The sequence below is a fragment of the Rana temporaria genome, chromosome 1 (assembly GCF_905171775.1).
Source record: "Rana temporaria chromosome 1, aRanTem1.1, whole genome shotgun sequence".
Classification (NCBI taxonomy): Eukaryota; Metazoa; Chordata; class Amphibia; order Anura; family Ranidae; genus Rana; species Rana temporaria.
Window position 1 is genome coordinate 228,240,126 of NC_053489.1, and position 26,620 is coordinate 228,266,745.

At 43.3% G+C, this 26,620-nt stretch overlaps 1 protein-coding gene across 1 annotated transcript in view; it reads right to left on the minus strand.

Moving 5' to 3' along the window:
* Window positions 1–644: 644 nt before the first annotated feature.
* The window catches only part of SRRD (SRR1 domain containing), a 55,080-nt gene continuing 29,104 nt past the window's right edge, over window positions 645–26,620 (minus strand). The window contains exons 3-8 of the mRNA XM_040351247.1: window positions 22,927–22,967; window positions 18,168–18,385; window positions 15,135–15,233; window positions 10,009–10,160; window positions 6,062–6,107; window positions 645–1,120 (exon numbers count right to left, since the gene is read on the minus strand). Coding sequence (XP_040207181.1) covers window positions 929–1,120; window positions 6,062–6,107; window positions 10,009–10,160; window positions 15,135–15,233; window positions 18,168–18,385; window positions 22,927–22,967 — 748 coding nt within the window. The 3' untranslated portion in view covers window positions 645–928. The remainder of the gene's footprint in view (window positions 1,121–6,061; window positions 6,108–10,008; window positions 10,161–15,134; window positions 15,234–18,167; window positions 18,386–22,926; window positions 22,968–26,620) is intronic.

The following is a 26,620-nucleotide window of genomic DNA, read 5'->3' on the forward strand; positions in this document are numbered from 1 at the left end:
TATGGAAAGGCGATCAATGACGTCACACATCCAGTCCCGCCCCCCTACAGTTAGAAACACATATGAGGTCACCCTTAACCCCCCTAGTGGTTAACTCCCAAACTGCAATTGTCATTTTCACAGTAAACAATGCATTTTTATAGAATTTTTTGCTGTGAAAATGACAATGGTCCCAAAAATGTGTCAAAATTGTCCGATGTGTCCGCCATAATGTCGCGGTCACGAAAAAAATCGCTGATCGCCGCCATTAGTAGTAAAAAAAAAAAATATTAATAAAAATGCAATAAAACTATCCCCTATTCTGTAAACACTATAAATTTTGCGCAAACCAATCGATAAACGCTTATTGCGATTTTTTTTACCAAAAATATGTAGAAGAATACTTATCGGCCTAAACTGAGGAAAAAAAATTTTTTTTTTTAGATCTTTTTTTGGGGGTATTTATTATAGCAAAAAGTAAAAAAATTTTTTTTTAAATTGTCGCTCTTTTTTTGTTTATAGCGCAAAAAATAAAAACCGCAGAGGTGATCAAATACCACCAAAAGAAAGCTCTATTTATGGGAAAAAAGGACGCCAATTTTGTTTGGGAGCCACGTCGCACGACCGCGCAATTGTCAGTTAAAGCGACCCAGTGCCGAATCGCAAAAATTGGCCAGGTCCTTTACCTACGTAATGGTCCAGGTCTTAAGTGGTTAAAGCTGACCATACATGGATTGAAATGTGTCCAGTTCATGAGGGACACCGACATAATTTGTATGAATTCTGTTTGGCTTCAGCAGAGCGCAGTCCTAGTTTATTTGCCCATACCTGAAAGTAAACCAACACAATTCTGTGCAATCCTAGATAAAACCATGTCTATAGAACTACAGGGCACTAGCAAAGTTGTCATATTATGAAGATGTGCAGTCCTTTCAGAGTACTTTCAGTACTATATTGTAAGATTTCGGATGATCTCCAGGTCACCACACTCTTCGTATCGAGGTTCCTCCTGAAGCTGCCATAGATCTTTAGGAAAAGTTTCTAATTTGGTAAGAGGAAAGCTATGTATGGATGTGTCATTAAAGATATCGCTGTACTTCGGGCACTCCGGAAACAATGTTTCTTCTACGGCTTGTAAACTCTGCAGTGAAATGAAAGATGATAAATTATAGTACACTTTGGTTTTAACTAAGCACATATACAGCACCAGGTACTACCATCTTAGCATTATCCATAATCATTTAAAGCAGTTGTATCCCCTGCTTTGACATTTTTACCTACAGGTAATGAATATCTTCTAAACCTGTACGGTTTCGGAGATATCACCTTACATGCAGTCGTTGACGTCAGCGGCACATGCGCTCTAAAGGTCCGGCGGATGCTACCAGAAAAATCAGAGCTCCTTGCTGGAAAGAGGAGTCCTGCGTGCATGTGCGGGAGTGACGTCATCGCGGCTCCAGCCACTCACAGCGCTGGAGCTGCAAACCCGGAAGAAACGCTGAGGGAGCATGTCAGCTCCCTCAGCGGTGATCGGGAGGCGATGCCGGCGCTTTTTTCAAAGGAAAGTATTTTATAATGAGCTAGTATCCTGTGCCTACTAGCTTATTATGCCTTTGCCTTACAGGTTGTTTTCTTTTTTCAGGTATACAACTGCTTAAAATTTTAACAAAATAACTTCCCTCGGGATTAATAAAATATCCTGAATCGCAAATCAGTTTTAACTTACAAATATGCTGATCTTAGCTTTTTGAAATAAAAATATAAAAAAAAAATCTAGGCCATCCTAGGATCATAGGGCCAGATTCACAGAACAGATACGACGGCGTTTCTCCTGATACGCCGTCGTATCTCTGTGATTCGCCCGTCCAACTATGCGGCTGATTCATAGAATCAGTTACGCATAGATAGCCCTAAGATCCGACAGGTGTAATCGTTTGCGCAAGTCATCCGTGAATGGCGCTGGACGCCATTTACGTTAACACCAAAACCAATGACGTCCTTGTGACGTCATTTAGCGCAATGCACGTCAGGTAATTTACCTGACGGAGCATGTGCAGTACGCTCGGCGCGGGAACGCGCCTAATTTAAATGGTGCCCGCCCCATTTGAATTAGGCGGGCTTGCCTTGAGTGGATTTACGTTACACCGCCGCAAGTTTACAGGTAAGAGCTTTGTGAATCAGGCACTTACGCTGTAAACCTGCGGCGGTGTAACGTAAATGGGATACGTTATGCCGCTGAGGAGTAACGTAATTGTACCTCAATCTGGCTCATAGTACCTGTTACTTAACCACTTGCCGACTGTGCCATAGGCATTTTACTGCTACAGCGTGGTCGAGTTACTGTGCTGTCGAGCTACTGTGACAGGACGTCCCTGGGACGTCCTCCCAGAATCCTCCACTCGCGCGCCCCCTGGAATCATCCGTGAGCGCCGGGTCTAGAAGACCCGGCGCATCACGGATCGCGGTAAATTGCCGCTGATAGCGGCCGTTTACCACGTGATCGTTCCGTCAAATGATGGAGCGATCACTTGTAAACAAACCGGTGTCATTTGATGACGCCGGTTCCTCCCTCTCCTCTCTGTACCGATCGGTACAGTGTGAGAGGAGGGGGGGGGGAGCGGGTGTCAGCAGCACTGAGGGCTGGATCTGTGACAACTGCAGTCACAGATCCATCCATCCCAGCTCAGCTATCCCTGCGCAATACTCTGCAATACCCCAATACTCTGCAATACCCTGCACAATACTCTGCAATACCCCAATATTCTGCAATACCCTGCACGATACTCTGCAATACCCCAATACTCTGCAATACCCTGCGCAATACCCCAATATTCTGCAATACCCTGCGCGATACTCTGCAATACCCCAATACTCTGCAATACCCTGCGCGATACTCTGCAATACCCCAATACCCTGCGCGATACTCTGCAATACCCCAATACTCTGCAATACCCTGCGCAATACCCCAATATTCTGCAATACCCTGCGCGATACTCTGCAATACCCCAATACTCTGCACGATACTCTGCAATACCCCAATACTCTGCAATACCCTGCGCGATACTCTGCAATACCCCAATACTCTGCAATACCCTGCGCGATACTCTGCAATACCCCAATACTCTGCAATACCCTGCGCGATACTCTGAAATACCCCAATACCCTGTGCGATACTCTGCAATACCCCAATACTCTGCAATACCCTGCACGATACTCTGCAATACCCCAATACTCTGCAATATCCTGCGCGATACTCTACAATACCCCAATACTCTGCAATATCCTGCGCGATACTCTGCAATACCCCAATACTCTGCACGATACTCTGCAATACCCCAATACTCTGCAATACCCTGCGCGATACTCTGCAATACCCCAATACTCTGCAATACCCTGCGCGATACTCTGCAATACCCCAATACTCTGCAATACCCTGCGCGATACTCTGAAATACCCCAATACCCTGTGCGATACTCTGCAATACCCCAATACTCTGCAATACCCTGCACGATACTCTGCAATACCCCAATACTCTGCAATATCCTGCGCGATACTCTACAATACCCCAATACTCTGCAATATCCTGCGCGATACTCTGCAATACCCCAATACTCTGCACGATACTCTGCAATACCCCAATACTCTGCAATACCCTGCGCAATACTCTGCAATACCCCAATATTCTGCAATACCCTGCGCGATACTCTGCAATACCCCAATACTCTGCAATACCCTGCACGATACTCTGCAATACCCCAATACGCTGCAATACCCTGCGCGATAATCTCCGCTGAGCTGGCGGATGACAAGCTCCTCTCTGCTTTTAGCGGATCGGATGTCAGCGGACATGTCTCCGCTGACATCCGACGCTCCATAGAGATGCATGGAGCGGCGGTTCAGGTCCGCCGTCAAAACTGACAGGCGGACCTGGACGGTCCGTCTGTGTGAAAGGGGCCTTACTTCATACAGAGCTGCATTAAAGGGGTTGTAAAGGTAAATGTTTTTTCACCTTAATGCATCTTATGCATTAAGGTGAAAAAACATCCGACTGTACCGCCCCCCCCCCCCCCCCGGACCCCCGTTTTACTTACCTGACCCCTCGAAAGTCCCGCGCGCGTTCACGTGATCCTCTTCGGTTCCCAGCCTGGCCATTGATTGGCTAGGCTGGACGGATTGATAGCAGCGCAGCCATTGGCTGGCGCTGCTGTCAATCACAGCGGATGACGCGCCGCGCCCGGGGGCGGGGCCGAGTGATACAGTCGGCGGCTATGCCCGCCGCTGTATTACGGGAGCGCGCTCGCAAAAGCTTTCCACCATCGCTCGCATGAAGGTGGAAAGCTTTTGCGAGGAGGAGCCAAGACAGGGTTAGGGGACACTCGAGCTGCACAGTGGAGGCATGTTTGTTATTTAAAAAAAAAAAAAAAGTTTGCCTTTAGTGTTCCTTTAATGTGTGTCTTTTATATCTGCCTGGAGTTCAGCCTTAAAATAGTTGTAAAGTCAGAAGTTTTAATGCATTCTATGCATTAAGATAAAAAACCTTCTGAGTGTAGCAGTGTGCCCAGCAACCCCCAATTACCTACCTGAGCTCCTTCTCTCTCCAATGATGTCCACGACCCCCTCAGCCATCCAGTACACTCCTCCTGAGTCGGGGGAGTGGGGGGGGGGGGCCAGGCCGGGTCTCCATGTCTAAATGGATACACGGAGCTCTGACTCTGCTTGGATGCCCCCTGTAGCAAACTTCTGGCTGAGGGGCACTCAAAAGAGGGAGGGACTAGGAGCAGCAAAGAGGGACCCGAGAAAAGGAGGATCTGGGCTACTCTGTGCAAAACCAACTGCACAGAGGAGGTAAATAAAACATGTTTGTTATTTAAAAAAGAAAAAAAAAACACGAGCCTTTACAATCACTTTAACCATTTCCTGCCTGGTCAATAGACAATTGACGTCCGGGAAGTGGTTCTGTTATCCTGACTGGACGTCTATTGACGTCCAGCAGGATAACATGCCGGCGCGGGGGGCGCGCAGCGCGGCGATCGGAGATGCGGGGTGTCAGTCTGACACCCTGCATCTACGATCTCGGTAAAGAGCCTCCGGCGGAGACTCTTTACCACGTGATCAGCGGTGTCCAATCACGGCTGATCACGATGTAAACAGGAAGAGCCGTTGTTCGGCTCTTCCTCACTCGCGTCTGACAGAAGCAACAGTGCCCGTCATTGAAGTAGAAAATGTACTTATTTACAAAAAAAATAACAAAGAAAACCTTTTTTTTTTTTAAATATTCTGTATTTTCTTATTTTTTGCGCAAAAAATAAAAACCCCAGAGGTGATCAAATACCACCAAAAGAAAGCTATTTGTGGGAACAAAATGATAAAAAATTTGTTTGGGTACAGAGTAGCATGACCGCGCAATTTTCATTCAAATTGCGACAGCGATGAAAGCTGAAAATTGGCTTGGGCAGGAAGGTGTATAAGTGCCTGGTATGGAAGTGGTTAAAGAAGAACATTATACAAGCAATTTGGTTAGTTGATTTAGGGGTTCATTATGTCAAAATATTCCTTCTGCTACCCAAGTACCTAATTTTGTCATGCTGAAAGCGACTGTCGTTTTCATTTTCTTTATAAATGTCAGTTTTGCTGCAGCAGATTCTATACACGGTACAGATGTGCCACTTTACAGGCAGACTAAGGGGACCTCCCAGGCACTACATTTTAAGAAATGTTTCATTTGTATTGTTTCACTTTAAGCATTATTAAAATCACTGCTCCTGTAAAAAATATATTTAAAAAAAAAAAACATTTTTGCACTGATTAATTTCCCCCAGGGCAGTACCAAGGCCTCTATACCCTTTTTATGGCCAATAACTTGCATATAAGCCTTCAAAATGAGGGGGGGGGGGGGGGGGTGTGTTCGGCCCAACACTATTCATTAGCTGTCCTTATAGTTATTGCATGTTATGTGTGGCCCAAGACAATTCCTCTTCTTCCAATGTGATGTGGCCCAGGAAGGTCAGAAGGTTGGACAACTCTTGGGGGGTAAATCATCTGTTGCACATAAAAACCTTAAAAAAAAAAAAAAAAATCCTACCTTAAAGATGTAAGTATAGTCTCTTTGCAAAATTCTGGATAGCAATCTAAAAAATAAAATATTTTACAAATGTAAGTATTCTACAACATTATAGAGAGCATACTATAGAAACAACCTATAAGCTAAATACTACAAAATCAAAAATGGAATTACGGTAATATTTTTTTTTTAGGGCTTGTTCATGTGCTTTGATCTCTGCGATGTGATCCGCATTTAGATCGCTCTTTAGAGAGCATTTGACAGGCAGCGAAGAAATATTGTATACGTTTCTTCCCCACCTGACCTAACTCTCTGAACCCCACAGTAGAGCGCCACAACTGTGTGCATTGCATGTGGTCTCAGGGCGGCCCTTTTCCATTGAATAGTTTTGTAACGGTCACCACCGTTTACGATTTCCCTTCCTTTAACCATGACAGCTTATCTGACACTCCAACCATCCATCCCATATCCCAGAATAACCGAGACAACACAAGCTCTGGTCTCTGGTTTCAAAGTGAATGAACACTTTTAATGGTAACTCTCAGTCTTATATACAGTACAACATGTTACAGTAATCAAAGGAACAAAGAACTCTCCACCCACACATCACTTCAATACACACTCTCTTAGACAATGACATCCCGTTGAGCTAATTATTCCCCAGACATTCCGTCTCTGACAATAAGTGATTCACCTGCAGAATACACATTTCTATGCCAGACATAAAACAGTATTAGCATACATAATGAAAAGTCTTTCAGGAGCCAGGCTGTCTACCAAGCTCAAATCCACCTCACCCCAGTACAGACTCAATTAGCATATCAACAGCCTCTGCTACACAGAGGAATGAGTCACTATTGACCGGTGGGGTCAGAATATTAGTTCTTTGCAGACATTAAGGAATGTATTGTGGATTACTGTCCATGCTAAAACAATCCAACATATGTCCCTTATTTCCTGGCTCAATCTGTGCCCAAAAGTGACTCCCGTTACAAGTTTGCATTAGGTGGACGCTACACCAGCTGGAAGCAACAGGGAATATAATTCCTGCTAATGCTGCAAAGCATCACGGGCGCGGCCTTGGCATATGTACACTCTCGGCTGTTGCCACTGTAAGTAAAGGAGGTAGCAGTTGGGGGGGCAGTAAAAGGTGGAGCTCAACTGCAGGATTTTACCACCCCCAACCTCACATGTGAACGAGCCCTTCGTCTATTTTGTAGCTAACACATACATATGTGTGCATCAGTGTTTCTGTGCTCATTGATACGGACACAGAAGAGTCTCAATAGTTTGGATGTCTGATAAATCCTTTTTTGTGTTAATTTAGTCTTATAGGTTAAAATTTGGTGAATTGCTTGAATAAAAGAAAAATAATGCAGCCACCACATCCAAGAACTGGGAAGATGCAATATATAAAATTTTTGTTTTTGGGTTTAAGTATGCTTTAAAGTGATACTAAAGATTTGAGTATTATTTTTTTTAAATAACAAACATATCATACTTACCTCCACTGTGCAGTGCGTTTTGCACAGAGTGACCCCGAACACTGACTTCTGGGGTACTCTGGCGACTCTTCCCTGCATCAGATAACCCCCCTAGGAGAAGTGCTCTCCCGGGGAGTTACCTTGCATGTGCACTCCCGAGTCCTGCATTTGGTGTCCATAGCTGCCAAATGCAGAACTTGGCCCCACCCCCCACATCATTGGATTTGATTGACAGCAGTGGAAGCCAATGGCTGCACTGCTATCAATCTATCCAATCAAGAGCTGAGAACCTGGGCAGAGAGACTGCGCGTATTCGCCGTGGGACATTCCAGGGCTCAGGTAAGTAAAATGGGGGGGGGAGGGGCTGATTAATGTCAGTAGTTTTTTCACCTTAATGCATAGGGTGCATTAAGGTGAAAAAACAGGAGGGTTTATAACCCCTTTAAGCATTAGGGTTAGGCAAGCAGGACTAAGAGATTTTTTTTTTCTTTAAAGGTTTTATTGGTTAGGTGACGACGGGATCCAATTTATGGCCTGTGCATCTGTGCCCAGACCATGGACATTACACTATTTACAGATTCCTAGAAAGCGTAAAGGGCCATCCCTAATCACTACATGCGCTTTTAATGTGAAGGTGTTCTTTTTCAGGGTTCACATCAAAGACTTGAGATTTGTATTATCCTGAAGGGTCTGTTGGGCTGTACAAAATTACAGGTGGGACCCTGCAAGTCCATCATGTTTAGGAGAGGTGTGTAGAGGCAGGGCAAAAGAATAACTTAGGATTAGGTGAATGAGAGGAGAAAATTCCTGTGGTTATAGGCCCAGTAGGGGGAAGGGTGTGAAAGGAAGGTTTTGGCATTGACAGTTTCAACCGCTTAGAAACACCTGCCTGGTTGTTTACTTTTGTACTTTTTACTTTCTGGCAGCATGATAATACTCTGTTCTCAAAAAAAACAAAAAAAAATCTAAAATTTTGAAAATGAATTTATTCACAATGCTTATAGATACATAAATCAATAAGGATCTTTTTAAATGTGCTTTTAGGCTCGGTTCACACTGCTGCACTGTGAATTTGTTCAGTTTTTTGTCCTGTGTGAGGTGCAAATTTACCACAAATTTCAGGAGTTGGACATGCGATTTATGTTCTAGCCAATGGAATCGTAATGTAAAAAAAAAAAAAAAAAAGTGTTAACTTCCTGTGTACCGTATTTATCACGGTATAATGCGCTCCCGCGTATTCCGCGCACCCCTAAAGTGGCTCCCAATCCTGTGGAAAAAAAGTTTTTTTTGTACTTACAGTTTTGGTGTCTTGCGCAGCGTCCATCGGCGGCCTCGTCGGGTCCAGCGTCCGTCTGCGGCTTCGGGTGTCCTCTTCGTCGGGTCCAGCGTCCTTCTGCGGCTTCGGGTGTCCTTTTCGTCGGGTCCGGGGTCCGTCTGCGGGCTTCGGGTGTCCTCTTCGTTGGGTCCGGCATCCTTCTGCGGCGTCCTTGCGTCCTCCCCGCTCGTTTCCCGCGCCGAGTTTGAATACTACGCCGACATATACAGAGCGCAGTACACTCGTGTATTGTCGGGCAGGCTCGGCAACACACGCGCTCACGTCCTGTACATCCAGGACGTGAGCGCGGAAGGAGCCGACTATACCCGAGTGTACTGCGCTCGGTATATGTCGGCGCAGTATTCAAAACTCGGCGCGGGAAAGCAGGTATCGGCGTATACCGCGCACCCACGATTTTGCCCTGATTTTCAGGGCAAAAAAGTGTGCGGTATACGCCGATAAATACGGTACTTCCTGCTTTTTGTGGAGAGTAGTGTGGTGGAATTCGCACATATGTGAACCATCAATGGGATTCCAGAACGACCCTTTTTTTTAATCGCATTCGTAGAGGAATCGCAACGCATGTATGTGAACGACCATCATCGACAACAATGACTTTATGGATGACATGCAAATTTAGAATGTTTTTGACGCATCACATTCGTTTTGAACTCGCATCAGTGTGAACCGGGCCTTACTGCCTGTTCTGTATATGTCAATACTTACAGTGCATGATATATTTTCATCTGGTCATCCAGCCAGTAAGTCTGTTGTTTTGCACAGCACAAACTTTCTGGCAGAATTTACTAGTTTATATAGATGAGACAGACCACCTAACACTGCCAGGAGTGATTAAAATGACCAGCTTAAAAACCAATACAAAGATTAAAAAACACACACACACAAAAAATAAAATAATAATAATAAAAAAAAAAAAAATTATCAGGTTTTAGTTATTTATGCAAAATATCAAATTTTTGGTTTTGTGTTAAATACTGCTTTAAGGCTAGAATCAGGGACATCATTTCTCATTTAATTTTTAGCACCGAAATCCCCATATTGAGAACTACCAGAGCTGCTCTTTTTGATTATTCTCCTTCCTTTCTAGACAGATGTGAAATGTTCTGGGTATACAGCTGTCTCGATCTAAATAGGGGTATATAGCTTACCGTTCTTCAATCCCTCTGAAACTGTTGCCAATGATAATTATTTGTGACAAAGCCTCCAATGACCAGTTCCTCCACAGCAAGTTGTTATAAAGAGCCTTGCCACAATGTAGCATATAGAACACTGTGGGTTTCTGCACACCACGCTTTCCTTCCTAGAATGAGAAGAGACAATTCTGTAGCATCTCTTGGTAACTTGATATATACAATGAGTTGAAAAAGTATTCATACCCCTTGAAAATGTCCACATATTGTCATGTTACAACCAAAAGCTTAAATGTATTTTATTGGGATTTTATGTGATAGGCCAACACAAAGTGGCACATAATTGTGAAGTGGAAGGAAAATGATAAATGGTTTTCAAAATATTTTACAAATAAATACCCGTATTTATCGGCGTATAACATGCACAGGCGTATAACACGCACCCCAACTTTAACCACTTAAGACCCGGACCATTATGCAGGTTAAGGACCTTGCCCCTTTTTGTGATTCGGCACTGCGTCCCTTTAAATGACAATTGCGCGGTCGTGCGACGTGGCTCCCAAAAAAATTGGCGTCCTTTTTTTTCCCACAAATAGAGCTTTCTTTTGGTGGTATTTAATCACCTCTGCGATTTTACTTTTTTGCGCTATAAACAAAAATAAAGCGACAATTTTGAAAAAAAATGATTTTTTTTTTACTTTTTGCTGTAATAAATGTCCCCAAAAAAGATATAAAAAAACTTTTTTTCCCTCAGTTTAGGCCGATACGTATTCTTCTACCTATTTTTTGTAAACAAAAATAATCGCAATAAGCGTTTATCGATTGGTTTGAGCAAAATTTATAGCGTTTACAAAATAGGGGATAGTTTTATGGCATTTTCATTAATAATAAAAAAAAATTTACTACTAATGGCAATATGCAAAACACAGTAGGCCATATTAAAAGCAAAATGTTATTTATAATATTGGCTTTGAGTAACTGCACTTACTGTATTGCTCACTATCTTATTAAACAAGCTCAAAAAAATGTTACTGCCTATATCAGTGGTTGTCAACCTTTAAAGCGGAGTTGGAACTTCCGCTTTTTGAATCCCCCCCTCCTCCAGTGTCACATTTGGCACCTTTCAGGGAGGGGGCAGATACCTGTGTAATCCAGGTATTTTCTCCCACTTCCAGGCATAGACCCCCGCAGTGACCTATAACACGTCCGGCGCCTACTCCGCCCCCCGCTGTCTTTTGGGAGACACACAGGTCCCAGAAGACAACAGGGACCAGTGGGATCGCGAAGCATGACTCGCGCATGCGCAGTAGGGAACCAGGAAGTGAAGCCGCAATGCTTCACTTCCTGATTCCCTTACCGAAGATGGTGGCGGCAGCACCCAAGAGCCGAGGGACAGATTGGCTTCGGGTTCTGACATTGCGGGCGCCCAGGACAGGTAAGTGTCCATATATTAAAAGCCAGTGGGGTAGATCCAGATAGAGATACGACGGCGTATCTCCTGATACGCCGTCGTATCTGTGAGATCCGACGGTCGGATCTATGCGGCTGATTCATAGAATCAGGTTCCGCATAGATCTCCCTTAGATCCGACAGGTGTAAGTGACTTACACCGTCGGATCTTAGGCTGCAATTCCCGGCTGGCCGCTAGGTGGCGCTTCAGTTTTTTACGCGACGAATATGCAAATGCCGATTTCCGCCGATTCAGAAACGAACGCCCGCCGCTTTTTTTTTTACGGCTTTTTCTGGCGTATAGTTACCCCTGCTATGTGAGGCGTATCCTATGTTAAGTATGGCCGTCGTTTCCGCGCCGAGTTTTGAATTTTTTTGTCGTTTGCGTAAGTCGATTCAAAAAAGCGCTGGACGCAAGTTACGCTCACGCCGAAACCAGCGACGTCATTGGGAGCAATGCACGCCGGGAAAATTCGCGGACGGCGCATGCGCAGTTAAATCGGCGCGGGGACGCGTCCGATTTAAATACTACACTCCCCCTAGCCGCGGAATTTGAATTCCACCGGGGGATTTACGATCCGTTGACGCACGTTTCGAGGTAAGTGCTTTCTGAATACTGCACTAGCCTCTTAAACTTGCGCCGGCAGATCGTAAATCAGATAGATTACGCGGATCTACCCCAGTAGCTGCAGTATTTGTAGCTGCTGACTTTTAATATTTATTTTTTCGGTGGAACTCTGATTTAAGGAAAAAAGGGCATCCACTGCAGCCTCTGAGAGGGCTACACATGATATTCAACCTATGTAATTCTATAGAAGATTGTCAGAGACTGTAGACATACAGTGATGAAAATAAGTATTTGAACACCCTGCTATTTTGCAAGTTCTCTCACTTGGAAATCATGGAGGGGTCTGAAATTGTTATCGTAGGTGCATGTCCACTGTGAGAGACATAATCAAAAAAAAAAAATACAGAAATCACAATGTATGACTTTTTTAACTATTTATTTGTATGATACAGCTGCAAATAAGTATTTGAACACCTGAGAAAAACAATGTTAATATTTGGTACAGTAGCCTTTGTTTGCAATTACAGAGGTCAAACGTTTCTTGTAGTTTTTCACCAGGTTTGCACACACTGGAGGAGGGATTTTGGCCCACTCCTCCACACAGATCTTCTCTAGATCAGTCAGGTTTCTGGGCTGTCGCTGAGAAACACGGAGTTTGAGCTCCCTCCAAAGATTCTCTATTGGGTTTAGGTCTGGAGACTGGCTAGGCCACGCCAGAACCTTGATATGCTTCTTACAGAGCCACTCCTTGGTTATCATGGCTGTGTGCTTCGGGTCATTGTCATGTTGGAAGACCCAGCCTCGACCCATCTTCAAAGCTCTAACTGAGGGAAGGAGGTTGTTGCCCAAAATCTCGCAATACATGGCCCCGGTCATCCTCTCCTTAATACAGTGCAGTCGCCCTGTCCCATGTGCAGAAAAACACCCCCAAAGCATGATGCTACCACCCCCATGCTTCACAGTAGGGGTGGTGTTCTTGGGATGGTACTCATCATTCTTCTTCCTCCAAACATGGTTAGTGGAATTATGACCAAAAAGTTCTATTTTGGTCTCATCTGACCACATGACTTTCTCCCATGACTCCTCTGGATCATCCAAATGGTCATTGGCAAACTTAAGACGGGCCTTGACATGTGCTGGTTTAAGCAGGGGAACCTTCCGTGCCATGCATGATTTCAAACCATGACGTCTTAGTGTATTACCAACAGTAACCTTGGAAACGGTGGTCCCAGCTCTTTTCAGGTCATTGACCAGCTCCTCCCGTGTAGTCCTGGGCTGATTTCTCACCTTTCTTAGGATCATTGAGACCCCACGAGGTGAGATTTTGCATGGAGCCCCAGTCCGAGGGAGATTGACAGTCATGTTTAGCTTCTTCCATTTTCTAATGATTGCTCCAACAGTGGACCTTTTTTCACCAAGCTGCTTGGCAATTTCCCCGTAGCCCTTTCCAGCCTTGTGGAGGTGTACAATTTTGTCTCTAGTGTCTTTGGACAGCTCTTTGGTCTTGGCCATGTTAGTAGTTAGATTCTTACTGATTGTATGGGGTGAACAGGTGTCTTTATGCAGCTAATGACCTCAAACAGGTGCATCTAATTTAGGATAATAAATGGAGTGGAGGTGGACATTTTAAAGGCAGACTAACAGGTCTTTGAGGGTCAGAATTCTAGCTGATAGACAGGTGTTCAAATACTTATTTGCAGCTGTATCATACAAATAAATAGTTAAAAAATCATAAATTGTGATTTCTGGAATTTTTTTTTTTGATTATGTCTCTCACAGTGGACATGCACCTACGATAACAATTTCAGACCCCTCCATGATTTCCAAGTGGGAGAACTTGCAAAATAGCAGGGTGTTCAAATACTTATTTTCCTCACTGTATTATAAGAGATGGTCTGAGAATAGAGACACGATTCAGGAGATGTAGAATGCAAACCTGATTTTGGAGACTGAGGACATGTACTGCGGGATGGCTAAAGATCATTGTCATTAAAAACCCTTTGCAAATCAATGCTCCAACACCCTCTACTGGGGGACTACAAAGGGCCAAAAGGCAAGCACCAATAGGGTCGCACATGGCCCTTTGACCATAGGTTGGGCACAGGGGGCTTTATGAGTCCACAAGAAAAGTAATAAGGTATTGCAAAATATTCAATTAAAACTACCAGAGAATGTGAGCTTGCTGTCCTCTTCTTTAATATGCATGGCTGTATATTTGTTCAAGCCAGTAACTTAAAGTGGAGTTCCAACCACAATTAGCATTTTTTAAATGTATGTCCTTTCATCCTGCGTTTTTATAATAAAAATCTGGTCACTTACTATTTTACGATTCGCATAGATATTCAAAAAAGATAGTTTATAAAACTATATCTACACCGTTGTCATTTTGCTTGTGGGCATTGTGAAGCCTACAGGCACTTACTTCCTGGAAGTCTTGGATGGGGAGTGATAATTGGACAGCGCACTGCATCCTGGGAAATGATGACACACATTTCCCAGGAGCATTAGAGAGAGATGATGTCAGAATCCTAGGTGGTTTCAAAGGCAGATTTTGTGGGACCGCATAGCAACAGGCATTTCCAGATGAGTAAAAAAATAAATTTTTCTTTTTTAGTCGTAAGCTACAGTTTAAAGCAAAATTGTTTTTTTGATGGAACCTCCACTTTAATATAGCCAGATGATAGCGAAAAAAAGTAGCAAAATATTTCACTTTTGGGACGTAGACCTTTTAGACCATTGAGAGGTCAATACACACATGTACAGTACATACTGTACATACAGTATATATATATTTATTTTATTCCAGACTACATACTGTACATTTTGGTTTTCCCTTTGCCGGTGGTGAAAGTAAAACCTGATTGTTATTTAAAATACCATTTATATTCTCTACCTGACATCTATGTACTGTATTTCTTTGCCTTTCTCTTTTACAGCCCCTAGAGGTTTATTTAACTAGATTGTGAAAACGGCAACTACATGCTGTAACTCATGTGAGCTAGACTGTAATTTGTCTGATTGGTTGCATTGCAAATCATTGACTTATGATTCTATTCTTAAATAAATCCTATTCTGCTCTGCCAGCATTTCTTTCTTATATTAAACAAGTAGCACTTTATTAGCTTACCTCATTTTTGCAAATAATGTTTAAGTCCAATTCTTGAAGCACAGAAATCTCCAACGAGGAAAACACTGGATCAAAAACATAACACTGCTGATATGGAATCTGAAGGGAAAAAACAAACAAACAAACAGATTATCTTAAATACATAAGCACATTAACCACTTCCATACTAGGCACTTACGCACCTTCCCGCCCAAGCCAATTTTCAGCTTTCAGCACTGTCGCACTTTGAATGACAATTGCGCGGTCCTGCGACGTGGCTCCCAAACAAAATTGGCGCCCTTTTTTCCCCACAAATAGAGCTTTCTTTTGGTGGTATTTGATCACCTCTGCGATTTTTTTTTTTTGCGCAACAATTAAAAAAAGACTGAAAATTTTGAAAAAAAATTATGTTTTTATTTTTTTCTGTTATTTTTTTTGTAAATAAGTAAGTTTTCTCTTTCAATTACGGGCACTGATATGGCGGCACTGATGGGCACCGATGAGATGGCACTGATGGACATCGATGAGGTAGTACTGTAATAGCTTGTGGGCACTGATTGGCATCTTTTTTTTTTTTAGACTTTTTTTTTTTTTTTTTTCAATGCTTTTTTTTTTTTTGGCCCACCCTGGTGGTCCAGGGTGGGCTTCCCTGGTAGTCCAGTGTGGCGATCCGAGGGGGGGCTGCACTGATAAACAATCAGCGCGAACCCCCCCTGTCAGGAGAGCTGCCGATCGGCTCTCCTATACTCGCGTCTGTCAGACGCGAGTGAGGAAGAGCCATCAACGGCTCTTCCTGTTTACATCGTGATCAGCCGTGATTGGACACGGCTGATCACATGGTAAAGAGTCTCCGCCATATATATATATATATATTTATTTTAAAGCGCCCCTGTCATATGCAGAAGCGAATGCATGTGCAAGTGGTGCCCACATATGTAATCGGCATTCAAACCACACGTGAGGTATCACTGCGAACGTTAGAGCGAGAGCAATAATTCTAGCACTAGACCTGCTCTAACGGCAGATCTCCGACCCCTCCTCTCTGCTCCTGACAGATGAAGAAGGATTTTATCACAAATCTGCACTTCTGAAGGGGTGTAGGGATGAGAAGACTGCAGATATACATGTATAATTTATGTAGGAGAATTGGTTTCATCTCTGTGTATCATCTGAGGCTTTTCACTTTACTGGCTATATGAGAGAGTTTACAACCTCTTTACTATACTTACAAACACTAAGCCACATGTAATGGGATGCAGAACCTGCAGGATTATTAATACAATGAAACTGACCACAAAATTATAATTCAGCAGTGGCGCTACACGGGTGCTATTAACCCTTTCTTCGGCCGCTAGCAGGGGTTAAAAGTGCCCCGCTAGGGCCGCTAGCTGGCAAAAAGCACTGCTAAAAATAAGCGGCGTTTACTGCTAATGTGGCAGGCGGCTCAGTGTGAAAGGGCTCTAAAGGAAATCAATGTCTATAAAACTGAGAATGGTAAATATCTGTAATGCAGGGTTGGACAAATACAGAATTCAGGAGCCAGTAAGTCCAATCGAGGAGCCAGTAGGATTTGTTGGGAAACCAGCTTCATTGACAACTAGAGAAAAACTTCAAGTGTTAGGTGCAACAGTAATTTATAAGGATCATTGGCTACTTGGCTGCTTGCATTTGTCCAGCACCACTCTAATATTTGCTACAATACATAAAATTTATATAGTTGACCTGTGAGGAATGGTTTATTCGCTGAAAAACTGGAGTTTCACTAATACTAGTTTGCAGTATGACATCTTTCCTTTAGGCCCCTTAACACTGGGGCGGGGGCGGCGTATTTTTAGCGGTGCTTTACCGTCAATTTTTGCCCGCTATTTGCCCGCTAGCGGGGCGCTTTTACTCCCGCTAGCGCATGAGAAAGCACCTCTGCAGAGCCTATAGCCATGGTGCCCATTGATTTCAATGGACAGGAGCGGTATACACACCGTGTCTTCACCGCTCCAAAGATGCTGCTAGCAGGACTTTTTTTTACCGTCCTGCTAGCGTACCGCTCCTGTTTGAAAGCCCTCTGGGCTTTCACACTGGAGAGACAGCAGCGGCTGTTTCAGGTTGCTTTGCAGCTGCTATTTTATAGTGCTATAGCGCCTGCAAAGCGACACAGTGTCAACGGGGTCTTAGACAAAGAAAAAATTTAGTCAACAAATGTTTTTTATGGTAGTTGACTATGCAAGTCATTCCTGAATCCAACTTCCATTGTCAAGCACAACTCCCATGTGAAAGTGTGTTCAGTAGGCAGTACTAACTTAAAGGTAATTGACAGCGGCCTTGTACATATGTCCTTTCTTTATAATAGCTAGGAATAAAAAAATATGAAACATCACATATAAAGATTTTGAATCCTTGTTATGTTTTCTAGTTTCTGCTAGCCACCTGTTTGAAAATGCCTGTTCATAAGGATCAGATATTTACACTAAATAAACACACCACATTAAGGTGCATAAGAGGTTTCTTTCATGGACGGGGTGTCTGAAATTAAACTGCAGTGCTCTGGGAATCCTTTGTCATGGGTGCACTCTCTGTGTCAAATGTTAATTTGTAAACCAAGATTGTGATTGTGTGTGTGTGTGTGTGTGTGTACATATATCAATTCTATATTTTCAACAGCAACACAGAAAAAAATAAAAAGCATTTAAATTATTTCTTGAGTAGAGTAGAGGAAAGTTAAAACCCTGTCGGCTTTTTATTTCTGTTGTGTTGCAGATTCCCCCTCACTTCTGTCTGGTGAAATTATTATCAGGATAGTAAGGGGAAATCTCTCTAAACAGAGCTCTGGATAGCAATTAAACCTGACAGGGTTTTTCAATCCTTCCCTTCACCTTGGCTAACCAAAATTAAAACAAAAGATCACTTAGTTGTGATCACATTGCATTAAGAGTGCTTTAACATTCCAGTGAATTTTCACATATGTTACATTGTTTTGTTTGAGTGCAAAGCCAATTTAAACAATGGCAGTCCCTAATCTGCACTACTTTGTGCCGTGTTCTCATTAGTTCAGACTTCTACCTTAAACTGTTTGAGGAATAGCAGTAAGAAAGCCAGCTGATGCCGAGATATGACACATGAAGCGAAATTTCCCAGACCATAACAGACACATTCATAGTCTTGGAGACCACGGTGAGAAGGCACAGCTTCCTCAAGGCACGGATTTTTCATTAACTCTCCATTGTCACTGTTGTCTTTTGAAATTGCTGGAGCTAGATTTTGACATTTGTGAAGACAACCTGCGGGAAAGAAAGGTAATAATGTCACTGCAGTTGGAGCTGGCTTGTAAAAACGGTGTCAATAAATGTTTGTTTTGCAACATTGCACTCCACAAAGGGCTTCACTTAGTTACATCATTTGCTTTTTGCAATGTTATCTGGAATACAATTCGGAAAGTAAGGAAATCACAGATTTAAAATGGCATGATTTCATTCAGATGAAGGCAGTAAATTTTAAGTGTTATGCCTCGTACACACGATCGAATATTCCGACAAGAAAACCATGGATTTTTTTCCAACGGAATTTTGGCTCAAACTTGTCTTGCATACACACGGTCACACAAAATTCCGACCATCAAGTGCGCGGTGACGTACAACACTATAGCGAGCCGAGAAAAATTAAGTTCAATGATTCCGAGCAATGCAGCAAATTGATTCCGAGCATGCGTGTTTTTTTGCATGTCGGAATTGTATACAGACGATCGGAATCTCCGACAAGAACTTTGTCGGAAAATTTGAGAACCAGCTGTTCTGTCGAGAAGTGCCCCCTATCTAATAGTCCCCCGGGGGAACTGCGCATGTGCTGCAGAAAAGCTGAGTTTACTATCAGCTGTTGTCTCGTGTGGCCGAGACATGTTCATGTAGATGAGGGGCGGATATTTACAAGAAGAGGTCGGATCTTTCAATGATGGGCAGTGTTGGGGGTGGAATTTTTATCAATGGGCAAAGAAATCTGAAAATATTTATCTGCTATTCATTTTGAACGCTTACGGGGCATGTTGAGTCAATTAAAGGGCGGCTTGTTCTATATTAGATAAAAAGATTTCTTTAGTAGATATGTTTGGCCTTTATTAAAAATTCCACCCCCAGCGCTGCCCATCATGTAAATATCCGCCCTTTTCCTACATGAACGTGCCTCGGCAGCGCGAGACAACAGCTGATGTAAACTCAGCTGTTCTGAGGGTCCGTTCTGTGCATGTAAAGTTACGGCTGGGCATTTTTCGATAGGAGACATTTCTCGTCAGGACACCGGCACACCTATGTACATTATTTTGCATGTGGCCAGATATTACTGTGAGTTCTAAAATTTTTTTAAACTGCCCACTAGATGGAAATTTCTCTTACTATACACGCACTGCATTCTTGTTCAAATCGCATTCGACTCTTTGCAGTGCAATTTGCACCAATTTTTTGTATTGACGCAAATCGCACTGCAAAGTTACTTGATAATGGCGAGTACTTGCATGTCATATTAGCCATATATATATATATATATATATATATATATATATATATATATATATATATATATATATATATATATATATATATATATATATATATATGTGTGTGTGTGTGTGTGTGTGTGTGTGTGTCAGTTCAACAGGCCTACATTTACAGGGGTCCCGTACAGTTACAATGTTCCCATTTGAAAAACCCACCTGACATAAGCCAGTAAAGTAAATAAGGGCTCCTTTACACCAGGTTTGTTGACCTGTGTTGAGCAGCATCAATGCTGATGAAGAGAGGCTCAAAACAAACACACATAGAAGAAAATGTTTCGATGCGTTCTGCTCACACCACACGTGTTTTGGAGTGCACTGCAATGTAGTATGTCTGTATTTTTATGTAGAGCAATGCATAAAAACAAATATCAACCATCAGAGCATGTTTTGCCTAGAGCTGGATGAAATGTAATTTTGTGACATTTCAATAAGGTTAAAAAAAGGAAAAAATAGAAACACTGCAATATGCAACACACCAAGTCAAAGAGCAACAATGCATTTGGACAATAAAACGTATACTGAAGTGTAAAGGGAGAAATGACACTTCTATGTCCAGCAATGCAATCTGAATTATAGACCTACTTTTACATTTAAGAACCTCAGTATTATTTTAAACAATTAAGTGCAGTCAAAATAAGAAACACAGACATCAGCACAAGGGACATAATTTACAGTCAGTAGGTGTCGTCCGTCCCTTGTGCTGATTCCTCTCCATCCATGCCTTCCACCCTTATAATCTTCTGGTGTGGTGGGGGGGTTAAAAGAACTGTGGGAGCTGTAACAGGATCTATGTCTAGTCTTTTCCCCTAGATCCGCCATTTAGAAAAGCCAGTACTACAGCTTCTATGAATTAAACATGATCTATGAAAGGAGGGGTGGACCCATCAATCATCTGCCCCTCCTCCATTCTTAGATAGTTTTTAATGCATAAACGGCTTTGTCTCTATTTATTATTAACAACCCTTCTAGTCTAGACATTAACCACTTGCTGACCAGCCGCCGCAGTTTCACGACAGTATTTACGCCGCTTCGCCCTGTGGCCGCTGCTCGCCCTTGGAGCCAATGCGATTGCCCGGCGGGCGCGATGACCGCCTGGAACCCGCGATCGCTCGTGACACAGCAAGAATCGGGATCTGTGTGTGTAAACACACATATCCCTGTTCTCTGAGAAGAGACTGATTGTATGTTCATACAAAGTATGAACAGCGATCTCTCTCTTCCCCTAGCAAGTCCCATCCCCCTACAGTTAGAACACCGAGAGGTACACAAGAAAAACAAGGATGCGCCAATCTAAGTGCAGTATGAAAGGGTTTTTAATAAAATAAAATAAAACACACAGCCAAATGGCTACTCACAATTGCTATAAGGTAACAGGCATGTAAGGTGACTATTGTTCTGGGGTCACAGGTGTCCGATATGTCCTGGTCCTCAGGGAAGTCAGCACAAGATGGAGAGAGCTGTAGGTGGAACGCTATGGCAGTGGAGACAACCATGCGGGGAGACAGCAATCCGTGCGAAGAACACAGAGATGGAACACAGTTAACCCCTTGATCGCCCCCTAGTGTTAACCCCTTCCCTGCCAGTGACATTTTCACAGTAAATCAGTGCATTTTTATAACACTAATCGGTGTAAAATTGTCAATGGTCTCAAAAATGTGTCAAAAGTGTCCGATCTGTCTGCCATGTCACTGTCTCATTAAAAATTGAAGATCGCCGCCATTACTAGTAAAAAAATTCTAATAATATTCTATCTCCTATTTTGTAGACACTATAACTTTTGTGCAAACCAAACAATATATGCTTATTGCAATTTTTTTTACCTGTAGAAGAATACATATCGGCTTAAACTGAGGGAAATTTTTTTTGGGGGGGGGGGGGATTGGAATATTTATTATAGCAAAAAGTAAAAGATATTGTTTTTTTGTTTTTTTTTACGAAAGGCAAACCCACTTTGCACTACAAGTGCAAACTACAACTGCAAAGTGCACTTGAAATTACACTGAAAGTGCACTTGGAAGTGCAGTCGCTGTAGATCCGAGGGGGACATAAAAAAAGGAAAATAAAAAACAGCATTTTAGCTTGCACATGATTGGATCATAAAATCAGCAGAGCTTCCCCTCATTTCAGATCTACCCCTTAGATTTACAGCAACTGCACTTCGAAGTGCAATTTCAAGTGCACTTTGCACTTGTAGTTTGCACTTGTAGTGCAAAGTTGTTTGCCTTTCATAAATAACCCCCATTGTGGTTTTTTTTTTTGTGTTCTTTTGTTTATAGCGCAAAAAAATTAAAACAGCAGAGGTGATCAAATACCACCAAAAGAATGCTCTATTTGTGGGGAAAAAAAGGACGCAAATTTTGTTTGGGTACAACGTCGCACGACCACACAATTGTCAGTTAGAGAGATGCAATGCCAGATTGTAAAAACTGCTCTGTTCAGGAAGGGGGTAAAATCTTCCGGGGATGAAGCGGTTAAAGTGGAGGTTCACCCGGAAATGTTAATTTTTAAAATTAGATTGAGGCTCATTTTGTGAAGGGGAATCGGGTAGTTTTTTTAAAATCGAAGCCGTACTTATCGTTTTAGAGATACATCTTCTCTGCCGCTTCCGGGTATGGGCTGCGGGACTGGGCGTTCCTATTTGATTGACAGTCTTCCGACAGGCTTCCGACGGTCGCATCTATCGCGTCACAATTTTCCGAAAGTAGCCGAACGTCGGTGCGCAGGCGCCGTATAGAGCCGCACCGACGTCCGGCTTCTTTCGCCTACTCGTGACGCGATGTATGCGACCGTCGGAAGCCTGTCGGAAGACTGTCAATCAAATAGGAACGCCCAGTCCCGAATACCATACCCGGAAGCGGCGGAGAAGATCGCTCTCTAAAACGGTAAGTACTGCTTTGTTTTTAAAAAAACTACCCGATTCCCCTTGACAAAATGAGCATCAATCTAATGTTAAAAAAAAAAATTCGGGTGAACTCCCGCTTTAAGGATAAGGACCAACTAAAATACCATAAAAGACCTGTGAGGACTAATGCTCTTTTAATTATTTTCAATATTTTACTCAAAGCGAGGAAGCAGAACAGTTTTCATATGCAAATATTTTTGGGTTTGAAATAAATTTAAGGGACCCTCGGTATACAATACTGGTTCACTGAAGATCGCTGCAAATTCATTTCACTAACACTGAAGCTAAGTAGATTTTTTGAGATGTGACATCACTTTATTTCTTTCACTGGATTTATAGTTTGTAAATGAGGACTTATAATACAATGTACTCACCTTGACAGGATTTCCAAAAGTCAGATATTCTTAGGTTTTCCCTATTGGATGAAAAACAAAAAAACATATTCACAGCTAATACTTTTAGAAATGCTGGCACAAAAGTAAAAACATTATTCATAAAATATCACACTATTTTCAGTCAAAGGTATTGAAAGTCATTTTGATGAATGGACACATATAGCTCTCATATCTCCTCCATGTGCTGCATTTGATTTATGTATATGCACTAAATAATTCACTGCAGCCAGATGTTATATCCAGGAATATTTTCTGCTGTGCTACACAAAATAAGATTTACATACTTCCTATGTGGTGGACTTTATAACCCTCAGCTGCTTATGCTGACCAAACGTGACTATTCACCAAATGGACAAAGCCAATCTGCACAATTCTTTTTCATAGTGCACCAAAAATCTACAGTATGGTTGCCTCTAACCCTGGATATCTCCAGGACCTTTTCTATGTACCTGGAAATTCCAAGTTTATAACTCTGCCCACATAGAAACCATTTAATGTATATATGAATCTGATTGTTAAGAAGCATACTGGCAATTTGTCCTTTACATAATTAGCCATTCACTGAAAGCCAGGCACACTCCATCATAAACTGCAGAAGGTCCTACAACATAAACACACAAAACATGCAGTTGCATTCTGTCTTTGTGTTAAAACAGAAGAACAACGAGTCCTGGAAGAGATAATATAGCCCCCAAAGAGTCCTGATCTCAACAATATTGAGTCTGTCTGGAATTATAAAAAAACACCAGCAACAGAGACAGCCTAAGGCCCCATGCACACGAGACGCTGGTAAACGCGTGTTCAGAGGCATTTGGACAGCTTTTTCAACTGCCCCTGAACACATTCAATGTTATCCTATGTGTCCATGCACACAGTCACATTTTTCTGCGTTTTTCGGCAGTTGCGTTTATGCTCGTTTTTTCAGAAGCAAAAAAAAGGGTTCAGACGCAAAATGCTGCTAAACGCGGCAAAACGCCAATGTTTATAGGCGTTTTTAAAGGTGGCCTATTTTTTTACATTAGAAATCTCAAAAATGATTACAAATGATGAAAAACCATAAAAAAAAACATAAAAAAACTGTAAATGCTTGCATTGCATTGTGGACAATCCACAACTTGTGGCAGGTGACGTGGCCAGTGGACAATCCACAACTTGTGGCAGGTGACATGGCCAGGTGACGTGGCAAGCGGACAATCCACAACTTGTGGTAGGTGACGTGGCAGGTGACGTGGCCAGTGGACAATCCACAACTTGTGGCAGGTGACATGGCCAGGTGACGGGGCCAGGTCATGTGGCAAGTGGACAATCCACAACTTGTGGCAGGTGACGTGGTAAGTAACGTGGCCAGGTGATGTGGCAAGTGAACAATCCACAACTTGTGGCAGGTGACGTGGCCAGTGGACAATCCACAACTTGTGGCCAGGTGATGTGAACAGGTGACGTGGCAGGTGACATGGCCAGGTAACATGGCAAGTGGACAATCTGCAACTTGTGGCAGGTGACATGGCCAGGTGACATAGCAGGTGATGTGGCAAGTGGACAATCCACAACTTATGGCAGGTGACGTGGCCAGGTGATGTGGCAGGTGACATGGCCAGGTGATGTGGCAAGTGGACAATCCGCAACTTGTGGCAGGTGACGTGGCAAGTGGACAATACACAACTTGTAGCAGGTGACGTGGCCAGGTAACGTGACAAGTGGAAAATCCACAACTTGTGGCAGGTGACGTGGCAAGTGGACAATCCACAACTTGTTGCAGGTGACGTGGCCAGGTGACATGGCCAGGTGATGTGGCAAGTGGACAATCCACAACTTGTGGCAGGTGACGTGGCCAGCTGACGTGGCAGGTGACGTGGCTAGTGGACAATCCACAACTTGTAACAGGTGACGTGGCAAATGGACAATCCACAACTTGTGGCAGGTGACGTGGCCAGGTAACGTGACAAGTGGAAAATCCACAACTTGTGGCAGGTGACGGCAGGTGACGTGGCAAGTGGACAATCCACAACTTGTTGCAGGTGACGTGGCCAGGTGTCGTGTCAGGTGATGTGGCAAGTGGACAATCCACAACTTGTGGCAGGTGACGTGGCCAGCTGACGTGGCAGGTGACGTGGCTAGTGGACAATCCACAACTTGTAACAGGTGACGTGGCAAATGGACAATCCACAACTTGTGGCAGGTGACGTGGCCAGGTGATGTGGCAAGTGGACAATCCACAACTTGTGGCAGGTGTCGTGGTCAGGTGACGTGGCAAGTGGACAATACACAACTTGTGGCAGGTGATGTGGCCAGTTGACGTGGCCAGTGGATAATCCACAACTTGTGGCAGGTGACGTGGCCAGGTGATGTGGCAGGTGACATGGCCAGGTGATGTGGCAAGTGGACAATCCGCAACTTGTGGCAGGTGACGTGGCAAGTGGACAATCCACAACTTGTGGCAGGTGACGTGACCAGGTGACATGGCCAGTGGAAAATCCACAACTTGTGGCAGGTGACGTGGCCAGGTGACATGGCAAGTGGAAAATCCACAACTTGTGGCAGGTGACGTGGCCAGGTGACATGCCAGGTGACGTGGCCAGTGGACAATCCACAACTTGTGGCAGGTGGCGTGGCCAGGTGATGTGGCAGATGACGTGGCAAGTGGATAATTCACAACTTGTGGCAGGTGACGTGGCAAGTGGACAATCCGCAGCTTGTGGCAGGTGATGTGGCATGTGACACGCTAAATACACGTACACTTTTTGAGCTTAGGGATGGTCTTATGATGTTTCTTAACAAAACGCTTATAAATGCAAACGCGGTAAAACACGGTAAAATGTCGCGAAATTTGCGGCAAAACGGGCGGTTTAAACGCCGTTTTTTGCGTTTGCCTTAATTCACACTGTTTGACTCTGCATGCTCCCTCGCTGGCATCTTCTCCCCTGCTTCTTCCAGATTCCGGTCTTCAAAAGTATTGATTGGCTGGCATTGGATGACATCAAACCTGTGCTTGTGTAAGGGCATGACCATCCTGTACAGGGGATTGCGAACAGGCAGGTAGGTATCTTTTATTGTAGAAGAGACGTTGCATGTCTCTTCTGCAAAAAAAAAAAAGCCTGTTTGCAATGTTTTTTTTTTTTTTTTCAACCCTAGCTCCACTTTAATGAATAAAAAATATTATTGCAAGATATCAAGATATATTTATATATATATATATATAAATATAAATAAATCAGTGGTGGCTGGTGAAATTGTAGGATGGGGGGGCCAAAACCCTCCCACTTGGTGGAGATGGGCGTGGTTTCAGCTCAATAGTGGGCGTAGCTCCAAGGTGGTGTGGTTAGCATCTGAGATGAACGAGGGATGGAGGGAGAGAGAGAAAGGGAGGGACAGCAGGCCCAGATCCTACACAGCAATAGAAATATGTGTATTCTAGAAAGTTTAACAATTGGCAGATAAAGATACTTCAATCATCCCGGCACCATGGTTGTTATGGTGTCAGGATGATTGAAGCACATTATTTCTATTAATACATTGTAATATAAAATGAAATCATTCAACTCACCATAATGCAGAATCAGTGGGAGCCCTGAGCGTGTCACCTGCCACCAGATGCTATCAGGTGTCCCCAGCGAAGTCCCTCCTTACATGCAGCCCTTTGTCCCATCAAACGCAGCCTCTGTCCCATCAAACG